At 36.9% G+C, this 20,192-nt stretch overlaps 1 protein-coding gene across 3 annotated transcripts; it reads right to left on the minus strand.

Moving 5' to 3' along the window:
• Positions 1–9,702: 9,702 nt before the first annotated feature.
• LOC136202874 (K(+) efflux antiporter 4) lies at positions 9,703–19,971 on the minus strand. 3 transcript variants are annotated; one of them, XM_065993827.1, is made up of 20 exons: positions 19,625–19,971; positions 19,184–19,227; positions 17,972–18,030; positions 17,748–17,829; positions 17,547–17,608; positions 17,374–17,449; positions 17,220–17,294; positions 16,734–16,805; positions 16,557–16,640; positions 15,061–15,129; positions 14,664–14,741; positions 14,499–14,587; positions 13,972–14,068; positions 13,848–13,901; positions 12,928–13,092; positions 11,813–12,001; positions 11,648–11,725; positions 11,192–11,236; positions 10,294–10,383; positions 9,703–10,001 (listed from the first exon to the last, which is right to left on the minus strand). In XM_065993827.1, exons 1-20 carry the CDS (start codon positions 19,809–19,811, stop codon positions 9,972–9,974), a joined length of 1,725 nt encoding a protein of 574 aa, XP_065849899.1. In that variant the 5' UTR covers positions 19,812–19,971; the 3' UTR covers positions 9,703–9,971. The 3 variants fall into 3 exon arrangements, with proteins under 3 accessions (XP_065849899.1, XP_065849898.1, XP_065849900.1); XM_065993826.1 differs by having other exon boundaries at positions 9,703–10,151; positions 19,625–19,970; XM_065993828.1 differs by having other exon boundaries at positions 9,703–10,151; positions 12,928–13,023; positions 19,625–19,968.
• Positions 19,972–20,192: the final 221 nt, after the last annotated feature.

The following is a 20,192-nucleotide window of genomic DNA, read 5'->3' on the forward strand; positions in this document are numbered from 1 at the left end:
TAATTTTTATTATTATGTACTAAATTCTTGCTTATTATTATTACTGAAATGAAATTAGAAAAACAAATATTAATGCCATCCATTCATTATTGTCCATAAAACAACGAAATATATTTCCCATTGTCTTTTTTTTTTTTTATTGTAATATTTCCCATTGTCTTTCATGTCTCCCCCAATAGATAGTTAAACGATATTATTTACTCTAGATGATAAATTTGCAGATACTTGGAAGGTAAAATACATACATAGTCTCTAAATTATAGCTTAACTAATGTAAAATCTTTGAATTTTACATTATTTAATATTAAATCTAAATAATAAAAAATAACAAAATAATAACCTTAAAAATGGGTTTTTTTTTTATTTGAACTTTAATATTAAATAATGTGAAGTTAAAATATTAAACAAGGTAAAAACATCATAACGTTAGTAATGTTATAGTCCAGAGATCATTAGTTTGTTTTACCTGATAATTGGATGTTTGGCCAATTGAACATTTCTCACCTACATTATACGTATTGTAAGCAATAGACGACCATGGGAAACTCACTGGAAAAGGCCCGTAGGTGGTGGCTTGAAGTGTAATCTGGATGGAGCGGTATTCCAAGAACTAGGCTGTTGTGGATGGGGAGCGGTAATTAGATCAGACACTGGAGAGTTTGTGGCAGGGGCAAATGGACCGATTAAGGGAGTCCACGCGGCAAAAATTGTAGAAGCTTTGGCATTACGGGCAAGTCTGATATGGGCGATGGAATTGGAACTCGATTTGGTTCAGTTTGAAGTTGACGCGAAGGTAGTTGTTGATGGGTTCCAGTCGTAGGAGACTGACTTATCGGTATTTGGAGACATTATCGAGGACTGCAAGGAACTAATGATGAACAAGACGTTTACTGTGTCTTTTATTCCAAGACTAGCGAATAGAGCGGCGCATCAAGTAGCGAGACACGCTTTTTCCAATGCTAGTTGTTATTCTTTTCTTGATAAGCCGGATTGGCTAATAAATATAATTCACGAGGATATTTATGCTTCATTAATATAAGTTTCGTTTTTTCCCAAAAAAAAAAACGCGACCACGTTTTTATAGAGCTAGTTTATAGAAATACCTTACATTATTTCAATTATTTTTCAAGAAGCATGCGGATTTATAAATACAATATAAGAAACATAAAAGTGTTCATAATCAACTTTACATATGAAATCATGATGAGTTTAGGGTTTAGAGATGGTATCTGTGGTGTGGAAAATTATCTACGTATATAAAATTAAGGGTTAAGGTGCAAAATTATCTCTAATGTTTTGGGTCAGGAGCAATTTTACTCTTAACGCCTAAAATGGTGCAATTTTACCCCTAACGTTGGAAGCCAAGAGCAATTTTACCTCTAACGTTAATAAATTGGGTCAATTTCAGACACTATTATAAAACGCAGATATTTTTGTTTCTTATTCTGCACTAATTGCATAACAATTCGTTCTAAAAAAAGGATTTCATGTTTTTTATAATTTAATAATAGAATTTGAGATTAATATTTATAAATTCGTTGAATTTTTTGAAATTTTTTTTATCTAATTCGTATAAAAAGTTTAAAAGACAGTATATTTTTTTATTTTTTTCATAACCCAACGTATGTTTGTGATTTGTTACTGATAAAATGACACACGTATGAAGTATAGATGACAATATTCATGACCGAGAAGACAGTTTGATGAATTATTTCTCAAATTGACTCAATTTATTAACGTGAAGGGTAAAATTGCTCTTGGCTTCCAACATTAGGGGTAAAATTGCACACGTTAGGGGTAAAACATTAGGGGTATTTTTACACCTTAACCCTAAAATTAATGCACTCAAAGCTTAACAAGAACTACAATGGTACTCATTTCTGTGGTGTGGATTAAATTCATGAATAGTTCTCTGATCAGATCTCCTCCGTTTAGCTCTATTGTCTCTCAACGATCCAAATCTTCATGAAGTCTATAAATTGAAGTGTTTGATGATCCTCAAAGAGTAAAATAGTTGACAATAAAAGGAATTGGCCAGAATTTCCGTAAGAGACCAGGGAAGTTGAACCTTTTGCACAATAATAGGACCAGATCCTCATACATTAACTCGCTTTCCTCAGAATCATAATTGAACAAAAAGACGTTCTTCCTAACAAGATGAACATTGTTCAGCCCATAATATTTCCATCAATTCACTGCTAAACTTTCAATATGGTGAACGACCGGAGAAAAACCCAAAACACTCCCAAGAATCACAAATTTCCAGCCAACGTTTAGAAATGAAACTCGGTAATGGCTGTACCGTTGCTGATGACGGGAGGGATGCAACGAAGAACATATCAGGGCTCCTAACGTTATTAGCCAAAAGAACAGCTCACTTAGGAGCAACTTTATATTTCATTGAATTTTTGTACCTTTAACATTCTGAAGATTAATTTTGACCCGCGAATTCATCGATTTAGCAGGTGAGCCAAGAAAAAGAAAAAAAAGAGAAGACCAGCTTTCAACGGTTCTTTTTATTTCTATTTAGCATACAAAGAAACTTTCATAAATTAATACTCGATAAATTAATAACCTCTTTAAAATAATAATTTCTTCTGATCCCGACTTGAACCAATTCACTAAATTAATACTTGATAAATTAATATCTCTATAAATCAATAAAATTTCATGGTCTCAACATTATTAATTTATAAAAGTTTTACTGTATATTGAAAAGATTTTTATTAAAACCGCATGCCATGCTAAATACTAATCCCAACAAAACGCTACCATAAGTCTTCAGACAATGATGAAGTATGAAAATTCAGAATCAAATGGTAAACTTGTTAAAAATCCAAGAATTACCTGGTTTAATGAAGGAATTATCGTCCTGTACAGACAATGTCATTATTCTTCAATGCCATCCAAGTATGTTCTGTCTGTTGAATGTATAGTTTGATATACGGGAATTATGGAGATAGAGAGAGATAAGTAATAACACAATGAATGGTTTGAATCACCTTAGTGATTATAGTTCAGAGGCCTTGTATTTATAGTGAGCCAATAGTAGTTTGTATAGGAATACAATACACAAGTATAATCGTATTAGAACTCTACCTAGCTAGGGTTATAGACAAATTGAAACTCTAACTAGATAAGAATCTATTTACAGAGATAATAGGAACATTATCTCTAACACCCCCCCTCAAGCCGATGGCGGGCACGAACAAAGAGGCGAGAGCGTAGCATCGTGAAGCGAGCCGGAGCTAGCGGCTTGGTGAGTATGTCTGCAACCTGATCATCGGTGGGAATAAATCTGACACTGAGAAAACCTCTGTGAACTTGTTCACGAACAAAATGATAATCTAGCTCAATGTGCTTCGTACGGGCATGGAAAACTGGATTTAAGGTGAGATAAATTGCTCCAACATTATCACACCATAGCTGAACCGGGGTGGGTAAGGGAAATCCGAGATCCGAGAGAAGAGATTTGAACCATAGGAGTTCTGCTGTGGCATTTGCCACTGCCTTGTATTCACTTTCTGTTGAGGATCTGGCTATTGTGGGTTGCTTGCGGGTCTGCCACGATACAATGCTGGATCCAAGGTAAACACAGAAGGCACCCGTGGATCGTCAATCATCAGGACACCCTCCCCAATCACTATCTGAGTAACAATGGATGTGCTGTATTGGTTTGATGGACATGACTATGCCAAAGTCTGATGTGCCCTGAATATAGCGTAAGACCCTCTTAACTCCTTTCCAGTGCTCATCAGTCGGACAGTGCAGAAACTGACATAATTTGTTAACTGCAAATGCAATGTCAGGACGAGTGAATGTTAAGTATTGAAGTGCTCCCACAATGCTTCGATATTCATCTCCAGAGGTTAAGCTGGTGCCTAGCTCCTTTGAAAGTGTTGGCGTGGTGGCCATGGGCGTTAGTGTGGGCTTGGAGTCAATCATCTTCACTCTGTCTAGGATGTCAGCCACATACTTGGCCTGACACATGTGAATGCCATCCTTCTCATATCTGATCTCAATTCCGAGAAAGTATTCTGCCTTGCCAAGATTGCGAATGGGAAACTCATGTTCGATGGCTGCAATAGTGTTGGTGATGTGTGCAGGGTGGTTACCTGTTATGAGTATATCATCAACATAGCACAGAATCTAAGTCTTTTCAGTGTCAGTGCGTCTGATGAACAGAGAGTTGTCAGCCTGTGACATTTTGTACCCAAGGGAGAGGAGGAATGTTCGAAGGCGTGTGAACCATTCTCGCGGTGCTTGCTTTAATCCATAAAGACTCTTTTTGAGAAGACAGACATGATCTGGTCGGTCACTATCCCGAAACCCCTGCGGTTGTTCCATATATATTGTCTCTGATAAGTTTCCATGAAGAAATGCATTAGAGACATCCAGCTGATTGATGAACCAGTTGTTTGTTGCTGCAATGGCAAGACAGACCTAATGGTTGTAGCTTTGATTACTGGACTGAATGTTTCTTTATAGTCAATCCCAGCTTTTTGAGTGAATCCCCGTGCTACCAAACGGGCTTTGTGACGATCAATGGTTCCATCAGACTTCTTCTTTGTACGAAAGAGCCACCTGGAGGTGATGACATGCTGATCATGTGGTCTCGGTACAAGTTGCCATGTGCCATTGTCCAGAAGAGCTTGAATCTCTTCAGACATTGTTGTACGCCATTCGGGTTGTTTGTTGGCTTTACTGAAGCATGTGGGATCCATTGTGCCATTTGGATGTGTAGCTAAAAGTCCCTCAAACCGTGACGACTGTCGAAGTTGCATATAATGTTGTCGTGGACCAATCAGCGGTGCATTGCGAGGTTTGGGCCTTTCAGTTGGAATAGGAGCAGGTGGTGCAGTTTCAGGAGGAGGAGACTGTTTGTGGCATGATGTTCTCTTCATGAGGTACTACATTCTGTATTTCTGGTGTGGTGATGTTCACAGCATCAACTGGTGTGCTAGGATCATTCTGAGGAACAGGTGTTGATGCAGCAGTGATGACTGATGACAAACATTGACGTGGAGCTAATGGAGCAGTGTTTGTGGCTTCAGAGTCAGGGGGAGTAATTGGGGTACCAGGATGAGGTCTAGAGTGGACAGGTGTGATGGGTTGGGAGCATGGAACTAAGTTAGAAGTAGATAATATAGGATTGGGATTAGAGAAATTACCTGGATACGGGCCGAGTAAAGATGGTAGTTGACACGATGTGCTTACCCCCGAGTTGCTAGATGAAGGTGATGATGCAGTGACTGCTGATGCAGGAAATACTTCTTCATTGTGCTGCACAAATTTGCAGATGTATATGCGTCCGGTGGCATACTCAAGACAAATATCCCCAGAATGATTTTCTGATGGACCAAGGTAGACACATAGCTTGGAGCGAAAATCAAATTTGTGCTGGTTGTATGGACGAAGAAGAGGATAGATACCACTGCCAAAGATGCGTAATGCTTTATAGACAGGCTATTTCTTGTAGAACAAGAAATAGGGTGAATTGTTGTTCGGTATTTTGGTGGGTAAGTAGTTGATTAGCCTAATGTTGTGTATCATGGCATAGTTCCAGAATTTTAGAGGTAAAGATGCATTTGCTAACAAAGTAAGGCAGGTGTCAACGACATGTCTAATTTTTCTCTCAGCTATACCATTTTGTGCATGAGTGTGAGGGCATGCAATTTTGTGTATAATGCCATGTCGTTTGAAAAAAGGTTGTAGTTTTTGGAACTCTCCCCCAAGATCTGAGTAAATATTCTTAACCCTTGCACTATACTGATTAGAGATCATGGCATAAAAATCACAAAAGGTTGAGAAAACATCACTCTTATTCTTTAAACAGAAAACCCATCCAAATCTAGTGAATTCATCAATGATTATTAAAAAATAACGGTGACCAAGACAAGAAACAACTGGAGCTGGTCCCCAAACATCCAGATGTAAGTTCTCAAAAATAAATGTGCTAGAGCGGCTAATAGAGGGTAAAGGGCTTCTAGCAAGTTTGCCTAATGGACAAAAAGAACAATTGCTAACTGATTTTGAAGAGGATAGATTGTTTCCTTTGAGAACTGTGCTGACTGTCTGATTCTGACAATGTCCAAGCCGTGCATGCCACCTTTCAAAAGACACCTTCTCTCCGACTAGCGCCTCCTTCAGGGTGGGTGTAAGCACATAAAGCCCATCTTTACTCGGGCCCCGTAACAGGATTTCCCCAGTTGTTTGGTCCTTCACAAGAAAATGGTTAGGCCAAAATTCAAAGAAACATGAGTTTTCACGGGTAAATTTTTGAACAGATAGTAAAGATTTGGTAAGCTTAGGAACAAGTAGGGCATCATTAATTTTCAAATTATTGATATTTGAGTTTCCAAAGTGAGAAATTTGCAAACCTTGACCATTGCCAAACTGAACCGTATCATATCCTGGATATGGCTGCATTTGATGAAGTTGAGTCGGATTTGCCGTCATGTGATTAGTTGCTCCTGTGTCAGGATACCATGGCTGATTAGGATCCATGAATGGATTTGGTGGTTGTTGCCATGCCATGTGTGCTTGTGGTCCAGGATTATAGTTTGATCTTGAATTGTTCTTTGGTCTTTTGCACTTATCAGCCCAGTGACTTGGATCACCACAGTTGTAGCACTTGCCACTTCTTCTCTTCTTTGGATTCTGCTTCTTTGATTGATTTGTTTTCATGGTGGATACATTAGCCTCCCGGTGCGCTGATATACCGTCTGATTGAAGCAGAGTAGTCTTTCTGGTTGATTGGATCATGCCTTCAACTGTTTTCAGGCTGTGCAAGATCTCCTGATAATTGATGTTAGTACCGCGCTGAGTGACAAGATTCTGAACAGTGGAGCGATACTCTTCTCCCAAACCCTTGTAAAGAACTGACGGTAGTAAGTGCCGAGGGTAAGGGTTCCCCGAGGCAGCCAGATCATCAAGAATAGACTTCACTTTTTGCATATACGCAGTAAGTGACATCCCCCCTTGCTCAAGTTCATGCAGTTCGACTCCCATCTGAAACTGCTTGCTTCCTGTAATAAGTCTGTAGGCTTCTTCCAATGCTAGCCAAATGTCATGTGAGTATTCGAGATAAGCAATATCAAGAAACACCTCTTCGGTGATTGAATTGAGGAGCAAAGTCCTAACCATATTTTCTACATCATCCCATTGGGAAAAAGATGGATTTATGATTAAATCCACAGCAGATGTCACAAAACCTGTTCTAGAAATAAATTTGGGTGGAGGAGGTGTTGAACTAAGAATGTGAGAAAGAAGATGATAGGTTTAAAGGGTAGATTCCATGGACATTCTCCATGCTTTGTAGTTGTGAGGGGTTAATTTGATGTTAATGGTGATATTTGTGGGTGGTTGTCTTGGTTGATCGATATGAGTAGAAACAGGTTCTGGATGGACAGAATTTGGTAAAATAGTGGTATTTGAGGGAGGAATAAAATTAGGTCGAAAAGTATTTGAAGGTGCATCGACTGTATTGTGATACGAATTGGAGAAAAATGATGGAGACGGATCATGAGTTAATTGAGTATTATACCCAAATGGTGAAGAATTGGATTCAGAAATTACCTGACGGTTGTTACTGGCTTCGGCTGCCTGATAGGCGGCTAGGGCAGCGAGAACTGATGGAGAAAATAAAGTTTGAGTGGCCGAGGTAACCGACGGTTGTTGTGATTGAATCCGTTGTTGCGGAACCGGAACATTGTGATTTTGCGGCAGCGGAACAGCGGCCTGATATGCCGCAAGGGCAGCTAGTACCGCGGCATCGGCGGTGGAAGAAGTTGGGGTCAGGAGAGGCGCGACTTGCGCGTTGAGGGCAGACGCTGTGGGGATCGCATTTGCCGCGGCCGTTTGGTGCGATGCGATCGGCTGCGACGTGCCGCGAAGGCTGGCCGCCTGGAATGCGGCAAGCGCGTCGCGCACCGCCTGCGGCAGCATGTCGCCTACGGTTTGCGGGAGCTGCTGTTGCGTGGGTGGCTGGGGCGGCTGCTGCATCTGTTGCGGTTGCGATGGAATCTGCTGGTTCGTCGTTGCCGCGAGGAAGGACGACTCGCCTGTGACGAACGGCGAGGTAAATCGCCAGCCCGAGCTCGGTTGAACTGACTCGCCTGATATGTTATTCATGTTATTATCAGCGGCGGCGGTTGGTGCATATACGGTGGGAGCCGCGGCGGCGGCGGCAGCGGCTTTGTATTGGGAATAGGTTGGTGATTGAGGATGATCCGAGAATTCGGAGGATGCGGAAGTTGATACTACTGATACCATGTTGAATGTATAGTTTGATATACGGGAATTATGGAGATAGAGAGAGATAAGTAATAACACAATGAATGGTTTGAATCACCTTAGTGATTATGGCTCAGAGGCCTTGTATTTATAGTGAGCCAATAGTAGTTTGTATAGGAATACAATACACAAGTATAATCGTATTAGAACTCTACCTAGTTAGGGTTATAGACAAATTGAAACTCTAACTAGATAAGAATCTATTTACAGAGATAATAGGAACATTATCTCTAACACTGTCCTGTATTTCCATCTTACATCAGTCAATCAACACAGAGTTGTTACATTGTACAGAACTTTGTAAATAAACAAGAAACCAAACCGAATCAAAATCCAAATCTGCAGCTCGTGTCATGAGATGAACACATTATATTTACCAATGTTCTAAAAACCGGACCAGAAAGTGAACCGGATTAATGACTGGGTCAAGGGTCAATTAGTTCAACCGGTTGACTCGGACTGGTTGAACCGGATATATATATATATATATATATATATATATATATATATATTAAAAGTGAAAACTTAAGAACAGAAAATTCAATTTCTAATATATATATATAAAGTATACTTAAAAAAAATTTCTAGTCACAACACTGGTGTTGAGAACAGAAAAATCAATTTCTAAGTTTTATATATAAACTATCATTAAACAAGTTATAGTCACAACACAAGTAACAACCAATACAAGAATAACATAAAAAATATCTCAAAAAACCTGAAAAGAAAAATGAAAAGTAATTCAATTTAAAAAAAACAAAAAAGTAATTTAAATTGTGTGGCTGTAGCTACTCTAAAATCTTGAAAATTGTACAATGCCTAATCACCGTCTGATTAAATATTATTATATCTTTTTAAGTTCTTAAGGCCCATCTCAAACAGCATTAAACCCTAAAATACTTAGACATGCGCAGGAACCCTCAACGCCGACCATAGCAAGCTTCAAATATCTTTTATTTTTCGAGATCTATAATTGAGATCAAAAACTGCATCGTGTATTTAGCTCTCATTATTTGCTGCGACTTTCTTAAAATCCTCTAATTTCTTTGCTTATTTTCTGCGATTTCTTTTCAATCTTTTGAGCTTGTTTCTTCAACATGAGTTGATTTTTTTTTCTTTGAATCTAAAAAAAACCGGAGTCAATCCGGTTCACCCGTTTGATACCGGTTCATTGGTTGACCCCGGTTCTGACTGGATCAATGTCTTTGACCCTTAATACATATAACCAGACTGGATGCATGGCCAGTTGATGGTCGAACCATGGCCAACAATTAATCAGAAGTTGAACAAAATCAGGTGTTGTATCATTATATGTAAGAGGATGTCAAGTTCGGCATCTCAACCTTTAATAACTCCTAGGATTTATGAATAAGTTTTAAGAAAAGAAAAAAGAGCAAAGCAAGTAACTGATTATGAAAAAAAGAAAAATTGAACTGAATTGAATTGGATTGGATTGCGTTACAACATGGACAATATATTACAGAATAGGCCATCTGGTAGATTAAGAGATGGCCTGTATAGGAAATTAGAAGTATGTAGGTATCTTGAGTAATATTTACCGAGCTCTTGATTTCTTGGTACCAATTTGGCATGATTGTCCTCCTGTGATCTCTGGCATGTAAAAGTAGGTAACATGAACTTGAAGAGCTTCGTTGCAATGGAAATGAATTGTTCACTTAGTCAACCTCCTTTGCACTCTTAATCACCTGTCCTCCAGAGTATAAGAAGCCATCAGGTATATGCTGAAATTTGCATGATTCATGTTTTAGTTAATATCATGAATCATGAGAGCCTTGGACCATCAAAGTAATACGCTTAGCACTCTCTGCTCGAAAGCTCTCTCCTTTATATCCAATCTGGCAGGAGAATCATATTAAAAAAAAACAAAAAAACAAAACTCAAACAGATGAACCATTTCGCTTGTGTGAGGCAGAGAAAGAAGGTACACAATTGTACATTTGTATGTATATAAACATGTGTATGAAGGAAGAAAATTACCTCACTCAGACTATCAGGAGGAAACCAACGCAATAATACTCCAAGTCGTACTATGGCAGGAATCAACTTGAAAAGAAATGGTGTTGTCACCTATAATATTTCAAAATCTTACATTCAGATGATTCAATAAATCCACACATATTACAAACAACAGAATAAGAAACTACATAGATCCACCAATTATTACAAAACCCCTCCCCAAGTATCACTGATGTTATTTGTTCTGAGATAGTTTAATAGCTTGTGAATTTTTTTAAAACTGTTCTTTTTTTACAAAATCCGTGAGATCAATGAATCTGTCAAAGAATTCCGCATTGCATTGCAGTACAATTCAGAAAAAGATTTGCACTTTCAAGGATATGGATACTGCTTCCTCAAGTAATAATTCAACCATAAAAAGGAGGGTAATCTATTAAAGGTCAATTTAGGCTCTTCAACTTGATAAAATGGTCAAGTAGCAGAATATGAACTTTTTAGTCTCAACAGTTTCAACATGGATTAACATGCATTCAACTTCAATGCAATGTCGATTTGACCGAAAAAGCGTTGTTGAACAATTTGACTCGAAGCTTGTCATTTTTTTCAAGTCTCATGTCAACTCTTCTAGACATGTTGGTTTGTGATTCATGAAAAGTGGAGACACACCAGTATGTAATATCATTTTGAGCTGAGAATTACAAGTTTCCAGCCAAATTGAGATGAAAAAGTTCATGCTGGGCCAAATTTGACAGCAAACTAAATATTCAAGGGCCAAATTGGCTTTTAACCTGTTTCTATGCGATCCCCTTGCAATTTCTAATTGAAAACTAGGATGTAGGTCGAGAACAAGCACAAAGAACATCAAAACAAGGTTTTTGTATTATTACATCATTAAACAAATAAAATAGTGCATAGTTACCAAACTCAGTGCTGTTGTGCCAAGAAGCAATAGATACAATTTTCCCTGCAAGAGCCAATATTAACTTTAGATGTGTTGTTTGGGAAAAGAAAAAAGAAAAAAAAAAACCCACAAATAATAACTCTCTCTCAGGTACCATAACATAAATATTTTAATGAAGCATGTTCCACTGTGCTCCAAGCATATGAATTTATAAAATGATGAGATAAGAACTTAGATATCCAGGAAACATACACAACCAAGATAAAGCTCAGCCTGCCTTAAATTCACTTTCTCAAACCCAACTTGAGAAGTTAATAGCTCTAAATAGAAGCATTTGTCGCACAAAGATCAAAAACTTGTAGCACATAGGTCCTTTCCCAAAGGAAGAACAATTCTTCCATGAGAAGACTCAACATTAGTTTAGAATGGATCCACTTGGGTTATATTGAAGATACTGACGACTGAAGTGCTAACCTCAATGAGATGAAGATTAGAGGCACGACTTAGGAGAACAAATGCAAATTCCCCAATCTGTGCCAGAGACATTCCAACCTACGCATATGAACAACCCTAAGAGCATGGAACTTATAAAATTATTAAAATGAATAATAGAACATGCTAATAGTTCTCAACTCTTACAAGAAGCGAGGTTTTATTGCTGTATCCAAATCCCTTGACAACAGTTGCAACCACAATAGTTTTTATGACAATCACCAACAGTACAGCTGCCAGTAAAATATCAACATGATTCCATAGGAAATGAACATGTATTAGCATCCCGATGCTGGCAAGAAAGAGAGCTGCAAAGAAGTTGCGGATGGGTTCAACCTAAAAGAACGTAATTCCAAATGAGAGCAAACACATGGAACTTCTGTGTCTGAGGACTAAAATTCACGATCAGATCTAGGAAGTAAAAATTAAATTTCACAAAATTGTTTAATGGAGAAATGTAGAAAAAATTAAATGTTGTAGAATATAATACTGGAACATTTGATGTTCACCTCTACCTATGAACCGTTTTTGGTTCCCCTTTTCCAAAATGCAACCATCAAGTCCTTTTTTGAAATATCAATGTTTCCGAGTTGATACAAACATATTAGAACTTAATATTCTGTATGACAGTGAATACTAACTAAAACTTAAAATATGAACACATCAACATACTAATAGAACTACAAGTACACAACCAATCTGTTCATGCCAAAATTCAAGCTGAACTAGTGCAACCCTTTCTTTCCCTTTTTCCGTTTTACAAAACTAATATTTTCTAAATCATGTTATTGAAGTGCTCCCACCAAGTACAGGACCTTAAGCTTTTGTACAAGTTAAACTTGAACACGAGCAGTCCATAAATTTACTGGTGTGTGTGTGTACACACACACACACACACATATATATATATAAGCACCAAGAAAGATGCTAAGGTACTTCTGAAATTTTCTATTGTCGTAATTTCATAATACAAAGAATTTGAATGGGGAAGAATATCCACTTTTTTGCAATTAAATTGTTGCCTTTTGATCTGCTGTGTGAGATATGGTGATTTTTTGGAGTCTCTCTCAATTATTCACCATGAGTGAAGGATAGTAGTTTTATCTGTCTTTCTGGGTAGCCTTCTTCATGTATGAGTTAGGATAAGAAGATATTTATCCTTGACATTGTAAAGCTCTTTCAGTCCTTTTCTAACAAGGTTCTAAAGAGAACAGAAAATACAAGGATGAAGCAACTTCTGGAACAGTACAAGAAAGACTAACTTGTTCAAGTGTATGTTGAGCAAGATCAGTTGTTGCTATCATAACTCCCGCAGCGAAAGATCCCAGTTCAAGGCTTAGACCCAGCTTGTCGCTACACTGAAATGCAAAGGCAATCATCAAATGCATCATACATGCGTTCGTCCCCAGCCAAAGCAAGCAGGAGCACTGAAAGACAAATAGAACTATGATTGATGACCCAAATTTCTTTACTCCTTTTCTCTCATACATAGTTGTTAACGGCGTGAGGCGCTAAGAGGTCCTGGAGCCTAGGCTCAAGGCGCAATGCAAGGCGCATGCCTGAGGAACACGAGGCGCAGAAGAAAAAAAATGCTCTTTTACTAGTTAAAGCATAAACCAGAAACACACTTATGACCACACAAACAAAACAAAACCACATAAAAACATAATATTAAATCATAACTGTCAAAAACACCAACTTAAGTCCATACTTCATAGAGACATTAACATATACTTAATGCCTTAACCTAAGTACCTAACTAATGCTACTAAACTAATAACCATTCATTGTCACTTGATATTCTTCTTTGTGTTCTTACATGTCTCTGTCGCAGTTTCCGTCTGAGTGAAATGGAGGAGAGTCTTCTTAAACATTTGTTTTATACAAAACAATAAAAAAGAAAAGAAAAAAACCCTAGTGAAAACACAGAGGCGCGCCTTGATTCAGGCTCCGAGGCCCAGGCAAGAGCCTTTTAAACAGGGCCTCACTTTCTGCAATCAAGGCTCACTACCTTGAGCCTTGAGTGAGGCGCGCCTTTAACAACTACGCTCTCATATCTCAGAAATCATGTATCCATATAACCTAAATAGAAAAAATGAAGAGATACCCAAAAGTTCCAAACATAAAATGAAAGGCTTTTCTGAAGAAAAAAAAATAAGGAAAATAAGGAAATGAAGCTAACCCAAGCAACAAGCAAACAGAATGCCACTGAAGCCAATTGATAAAGTTCATTAGTCTGCACAAGTAAAAGTTAACTCAGTAATTCTCCACCATAATATATAATAAAGAAAAGAGTGTAGGTTTACCTGTGATGATAACCTTATCATTAGCTTCAAAAGCCATGGCACACAAGTGCGACATAAAATTGTCAACACAGCCAAAAATGTAGCTAGCAGAACCAACCTGAATATAGAATTAAGATGCAGCATGTAAATAGAAACTTCTGGTAATTAATGGGTGAATTATTATCCAAGAACATCAACATGCTACAATACAGACCAGATAACAATATTGTTCAGATATTAGTTGTACAAAGTCGTCAATTACACCACAATCACAAATGTTAAATGAGCATTTGACACTTGTGTAACCTTCACATCTTGCACCTATTGCTAAAATCACAAGCTTGACTATATGTTCATTTTCAATCATACTATCCACATAGATTGAAACTTCATACCATATACCATTTTACTAACAGCTAACTTTGCCAATCAAAGACAAATATATATATATATATAAGTTATAATACAGAAATAAAAAACAGGCTTGATCATTTGAGTGGCGAAATTTACAAAACAAATACATAAACCAAGTTATTTTAGATTCTTACGATTTCGTCATGGATATGACACCTTGAAGAAGACCAGAAGTACCACCAAGAACAGGAAGGAAAGCAAACAGCAGACCAACTGCACAATCCTGGCAGCACATATAAAACTCAAAACTTAATAAAGGCACCTCCAGACATAAATTTGATGACTGGAAGAATAAATACCTGCAAGATAAGTGTACCAATAGTGACTTGACCATGCAGAGCACTAATACTATTCTTCTCCATCAAAAATTTCAAAACCTGTGACAGAGGAAACAAGAACTAATAAACATGAAAAAGAGTGTTTCAACTCCATATAAAAGAATAAAGAACAATTGAATTTCAAATAAATGTATTTTTGTCTTTTAGTTATTTTCTTTATTTCAGTCTCATTCAAGCATGTTGAATGAAAAAAAAAAAAGAAAAGAAATCAGAGCTGACAGCAATAACATCTACAAACACAGGGATACAGCAAAGAGAACATTTTTCTTTGATAATGTATACAGCTTGCAAGGCATGCAATGAGCAAACAAACAAGAGCATAACAAGGAGCACCTATGATTAAGAATTAAGAATTTACCACAGCAGTAGATGACATAGAGAGGAACGCACCAACAAATACTCCCTCTGTAGGTTTACCACCACAAAACTGTAAAAACATGCAGAAAAAAGAAATTAAATCCAGTAGCTAATATAGTCCAAACATGAAAACATTTAATGAAGTTGAGGAAAACTAAACTTAGGAATTATTGTGATTCATCTTTGATAATGAAAATAATGTTTTCTCAGATTTTGATGTTAGGTCTTTAATTATTATTTGTTTCATGAGTTTATACAATTTGGGAACTTTTTTTGTGGCTAGCACTAATTTAACTTTTATCCTGATTAGTATTCTTTTAGAAAATTCCTAGTCTATAAGTCCTAATACTAGTAACAGTAGGATTAGTCATTGGCCTGTAAAACCCTGAGTAGTTTTGTTAATCTGTTGAGTCAAGTCATACATCAATCAACGATTGAGAGCTTAGTGCTTCCCTTCAGCTTATTGCTCTTGTGTTTGTTATTATGTTCTATGTCAACATTATATAACAGTTAAACAGTAAGGCAAACTCCCTTCAATTAAACTCCAGCACCCAAAGTCCAAAAATATGAATGTGAACTTTAGGTTCCATATGCCAATGCAGCTAGACTCGTTTAGGAGTGGTAAAAAAAGTGGCATTTGCAATAGCAAGAACTGTCATTTCAAGACAAGCTATTGAAGTTCCAATTGCATTCTCTTATACCACACACATGCATGTGCATATTCATGTCACCTAGATTTGCACATGCATGTGCACATGTGGTGGAAATGTATACTCTTCATCTATGTCATGTATATTAGCCACAAATACTATTCGGTGATGTCAAATGCCAGCTGGCATTAACCTAATGTAATACACCGTCAGTCATTACAACAGTAAATCTTTGGTTTCCTGCCACTAATATTAGAGTTTATCTGCCATCAAATTCAAGAGCAAATATCAAAGAGTTTGATCTTCTCAACTTATGAGATTCCCACTATGTTTATATAATTATACAAATGATTAAATCAATGCCAGCAAGTATAAAAGTCAAACGCAATTCACTAGTGTCGCAACTATTCTTCCCAAACCCAATTCTTCTTCTAAGACCAGAAAAGAAGAATGCAATTCTCAAGTTCTCTGAGGATGATAACCTACCCATCTCAAGGTTTATAATCTCTTTTACGCAAGAAAAGAATTATACAACCTTCCAAAAAAACAAATAAGCGCTGATAATAATGAATATCGAACACCAGCCAAAGAAGGTAATGCAAGATTTTCTCTAATTTTCCGTGATACAGTGAACTGCTTCGCCAAAATCTTGGCAGGGGAAGGCTTGCCCCCAGTACATCCTTGTGGTGGGACCCCTCCCCGGACCCTCGCTTAAGCGGGGAAGCGTAATGCACCGGGCCGCCCTTTTTTTTACAGTGAACTGCTTCGCATAGGCAAGATACTAGCAATGTAAAGGTTACATAAGATAATTATTTATCTCAATATTCAGAGAATAGAGCTAGCATACCAAAACTGTTATTCCACACAAGCACATAAACAGGAAAATCTGGAGAAGACCACCTAGAATGGCAACTGCCCGAACAACGTGAAGCTGCATTTTAAAAGTCAATGTTTGTGTTCACATCTGTTAACTTTAAAAAGACACTAATTAAAATTGAAAGAAGGGCAGAAAACACAAGCAAACCTTTTTTGCAGAGAACTCCAGGCCCAGTGCAAAAAGAAGAAAAATTACACCAAACTGAGCCACTGTTTCGACCTGAAAGCATATCCAAATGAGAAAAAAAAAGACTATGCATTGTGGAATCAAATTTTACTACGAAATATCCCATGAAACAAACTAACAAAGACACTGAAAAAGATAAGTAGATAACCTACCACTAAGATGCATACATGCACCTATTTTCTCAGATACTTGTGTATAAACTTACTATGACCAATAATGTTTTGAGTCCGTAACATGAGAATAAGAAATTTCAGAGATTCATATTGTGACTTCAGTTGACTAAAGCCGTAAAAAATAAACAATATATATATATATATATATTTAAAAAAAAAAAGGCAAAAAGGACATCATACTTCTAATAAAATTCATTCCCAAATCAATTAATCATTACAGAAAAGTAATACAAAAAATATAATGTAAAACAGAATTGATATACAAATAACATACTTGCACCATTTCACTGACAAAGCTCAGGCCACCAGGCCCAATAAGAGAACCTGCTAGCAGATATCCAGAAATAACCTGTAAAATTCAAAATGGATAAAGTTCACATCTCGAAAAGAGTAATTCATCGTAAAGAAAACATAGGAGCAAGTCTAACCGGCTGTCCAGCACAAGCAAATGCAATGCCACCACAAGTTGCAGAGACAATGACTACTACCAGATCAGATATCAATCTGTAATTATTACAATTTTAGCAGGTAAGATCGGTCAAAAGACTTATGTTGCTAGGCACTTAATTTGTTTAACAGCATATGAAGAAATTAAGCTAACCTTAGATCTAGTTGCAACACAGGGTACTTGGATTTTGGATTTGACATGATAAAGACATTATCCTGGAGAAAAATTTAGGATAAAGGTCATAATTTTGCAAGCTTATAACATTCTTTCAAATATTGGTATTAAAATGTAATAGTGAACACCACTCAGAACCTGATGTGAAATAAGTTCCCAACAGTTGGTAGTGCCACATACCTTTCTGTCGATTAAAATTGGTGTGTCCTCTTGCCGATTCTCATTGTCCAAATTGAAGAAAACATCATGAAACTGAAAAGACCTATGGTTCACATATTGATCAGCAGCTCTCAAAGTTGAGGTGGAGAAGTTGATCTTGCACAAGTGTATTCATCAAAACATAACTGTCTAAAAGGCTTAAAAAATAAAAACAATCTCTACTACTTTTGGAAAGAAACACATACTTCTCCTCCTTGGTGTCATTTTTCTTCGACTTAACTCTAGCAACAGTCTCCAAAACTGCCTGGTAAAAATAAGCAAGTACATTCAGGCATTATATAAGACCTTGGGCTTCTCAAAGAAATATACAAGGCAAAAAGGAAAACAAATCCAAAAGTTCATGCAGAAAGATCCACTATTATATATTTACATATATAGACACAAATACACAAAGTATTATCCATAACTTTGATAAATTCCATATTTCCATTTTGGCAAAATGACTCAAGTTTTATTATACACAGATGTCAAAACCAGATTCCACATTATCACAACTCATGGTAGAACAATGCAGGATAAAATCTAAAGTCCGCTGTCCTCTATTTTAACTCCATTAACTAATCAGCATAGCTTTGTTCAGACCAGTCTGTTAGATAACAAATGTTATAGGATTTCTGTCCATCATCATTTGGCATTTTCACATCCTTGGGATGTGTGTTAAAAGAGTGACATTTGGGAGCCACTGCTTTTGTGATTCAAATAGAAGAGCTCCAGCAATTAATATTGGCAACAAAAGGCAACTTTGACAAATCACTAGAAAGAACATACAATCTCAAAAGTCTAATATATAGAAAGTCCAATTTTACTTACTTAAAATGAAGTGTTTTAGCTATAAGTTTTTATTTGAAATGAATTGTTTGATAAAAAGCGTAAAGCCAATGTGTAAGGCTCTCATGATTGGGCTCCGAGGAGGGTAGAGCCCATTTGAGCCTATTGTAACTTGTACACAGCCTTCCCCTGCATTTTTGCAAGAGGCTCACTCACAAAATGAATTGCTTCATATATTAAAAAAATAAAAAATATAAATAACATGCATTTGAATGTTTATATTAAATTTATGAATACACTTGCATTTACATGTTGCAACTTATTCTTTAACATAAGAAAGCAAAATGCGAAGTCTAACTTGAAGATATTGACCTATTAATGGTTCACAGACATTATTCATTGGCCACAAAAGGAGCGGTTTAGATAAATAACTAGGCTAGCTGCCACAACTCAAAAAAAAATCTAGTTGCATAATATTTTATGGCATATCCTCATCTTAGGATTCACATTCAATAGTGACTCGATAAGATGCAACCAAAAAAAAAAAAAAAAGATATTAGTGCAAGCAAGTATATAGGGGTAAATAATTCATGTTGATTATATGGATAATTCAGAAAATGATAACCAACCTGCTGTCCAGCAACACTATTATTAAAGCTACCAGGATCAGTGGCTGCAAGGAAAACACGATAAAATGGTAATTTCAATTTTTCTTTCCACTCAACCATCCATAAGATGCTGGTTCAACGTGAAAATATGAGAAAATAATTTATAGCTTACAGTTGGTTAATAAGAGTTCAAAAGGCCAAAATAACTTCTCAACTCAAATTGCACTTAACAAAAAGAGGAGAAACAAAGCAATGCAGAGATCATTTTGTTAGTTATTCACAAACAAAAATTTAGAAACAGCTCACTTACCAAAAATTTCCTAAAAATTAACAATACATATCGCTCAACCGTTGTCAAAAGAACAGGAAACTAAGCAATCTAGACCTGATATAGAACCATTAAAAAAATGAAATGCAGACGCACAAGAACAGGTAGATATATAGCTCAGATCTAGTACGTACATTCATTCGGGTCGGTCTCATTGAACTCTTTCTCCAAAGCCCGGTCAATAATATCCGCGAAACTGTCCTCTCTAGATCCAGAAAGCGTCGAGTTCCCGTCGGTTGTGGCATTTATCTCCACCGCAGAGTCCGACTCAACGAGCGAGATGAGAGCGCAGACAAATAAAAGAGCTAAAACTAATCTCATTGCAAGCAAAACTCAGAGCAAGAAAAAAATGCTGCCGGAGAACTTTGCGAACCGGTGTTTGTTAATGGATTTGCTCTCTCCAGTGGTTTGTTTCTCAATGGGTTTTGGAGAACGAGAGGGAAAGTTTTTAGTTAGCTTACAAATGCAGGATCGTATTTCGCATTTCGATTCAGTGAAAGTCAAAAGTACGATAACACCCCTTGCATTTCATGAGAAATTATCTGGTGTAGTTGCGGCTCATTAGATGGTGACTCAACGATAACACCACATAATTTTAGGGTGTTGCTATTTATTGCGGCCATTTTATTTAGTGGATTACTATATTCGGCTTAAATTTCCCACCCTCAGTCCCGAAAAAAAACTATACTGTCTCTTAGCAAA

The sequence above is a fragment of the Euphorbia lathyris genome, chromosome 8 (assembly GCF_963576675.1).
Source record: "Euphorbia lathyris chromosome 8, ddEupLath1.1, whole genome shotgun sequence".
In the NCBI taxonomy this organism is placed as follows: Eukaryota; Viridiplantae; Streptophyta; class Magnoliopsida; order Malpighiales; family Euphorbiaceae; genus Euphorbia; species Euphorbia lathyris.

Excerpts from the sequence above, each read along its gene's own strand:
- LOC136202874 (XM_065993826.1), bottom strand. The coding sequence starts at position 19,811 with ATGAGATTAGTTTTAGCTCTTTTATTTGTCTGCGCTCTCATCTCGCTC. Across the intron at positions 19,228-19,624 it reads TGAGACCGACCCGAATGAAT|CCACTGATCCTGGTAGCTTT; the intron begins GTACGTACTAGA and ends TTTTCCTTGCAG. Across the intron at positions 17,830-17,971 it reads AATGACACCAAGGAGGAGAA|GTCTTTTCAGTTTCATGATG; the intron begins GTATGTGTTTCT and ends TGTGAACCATAG.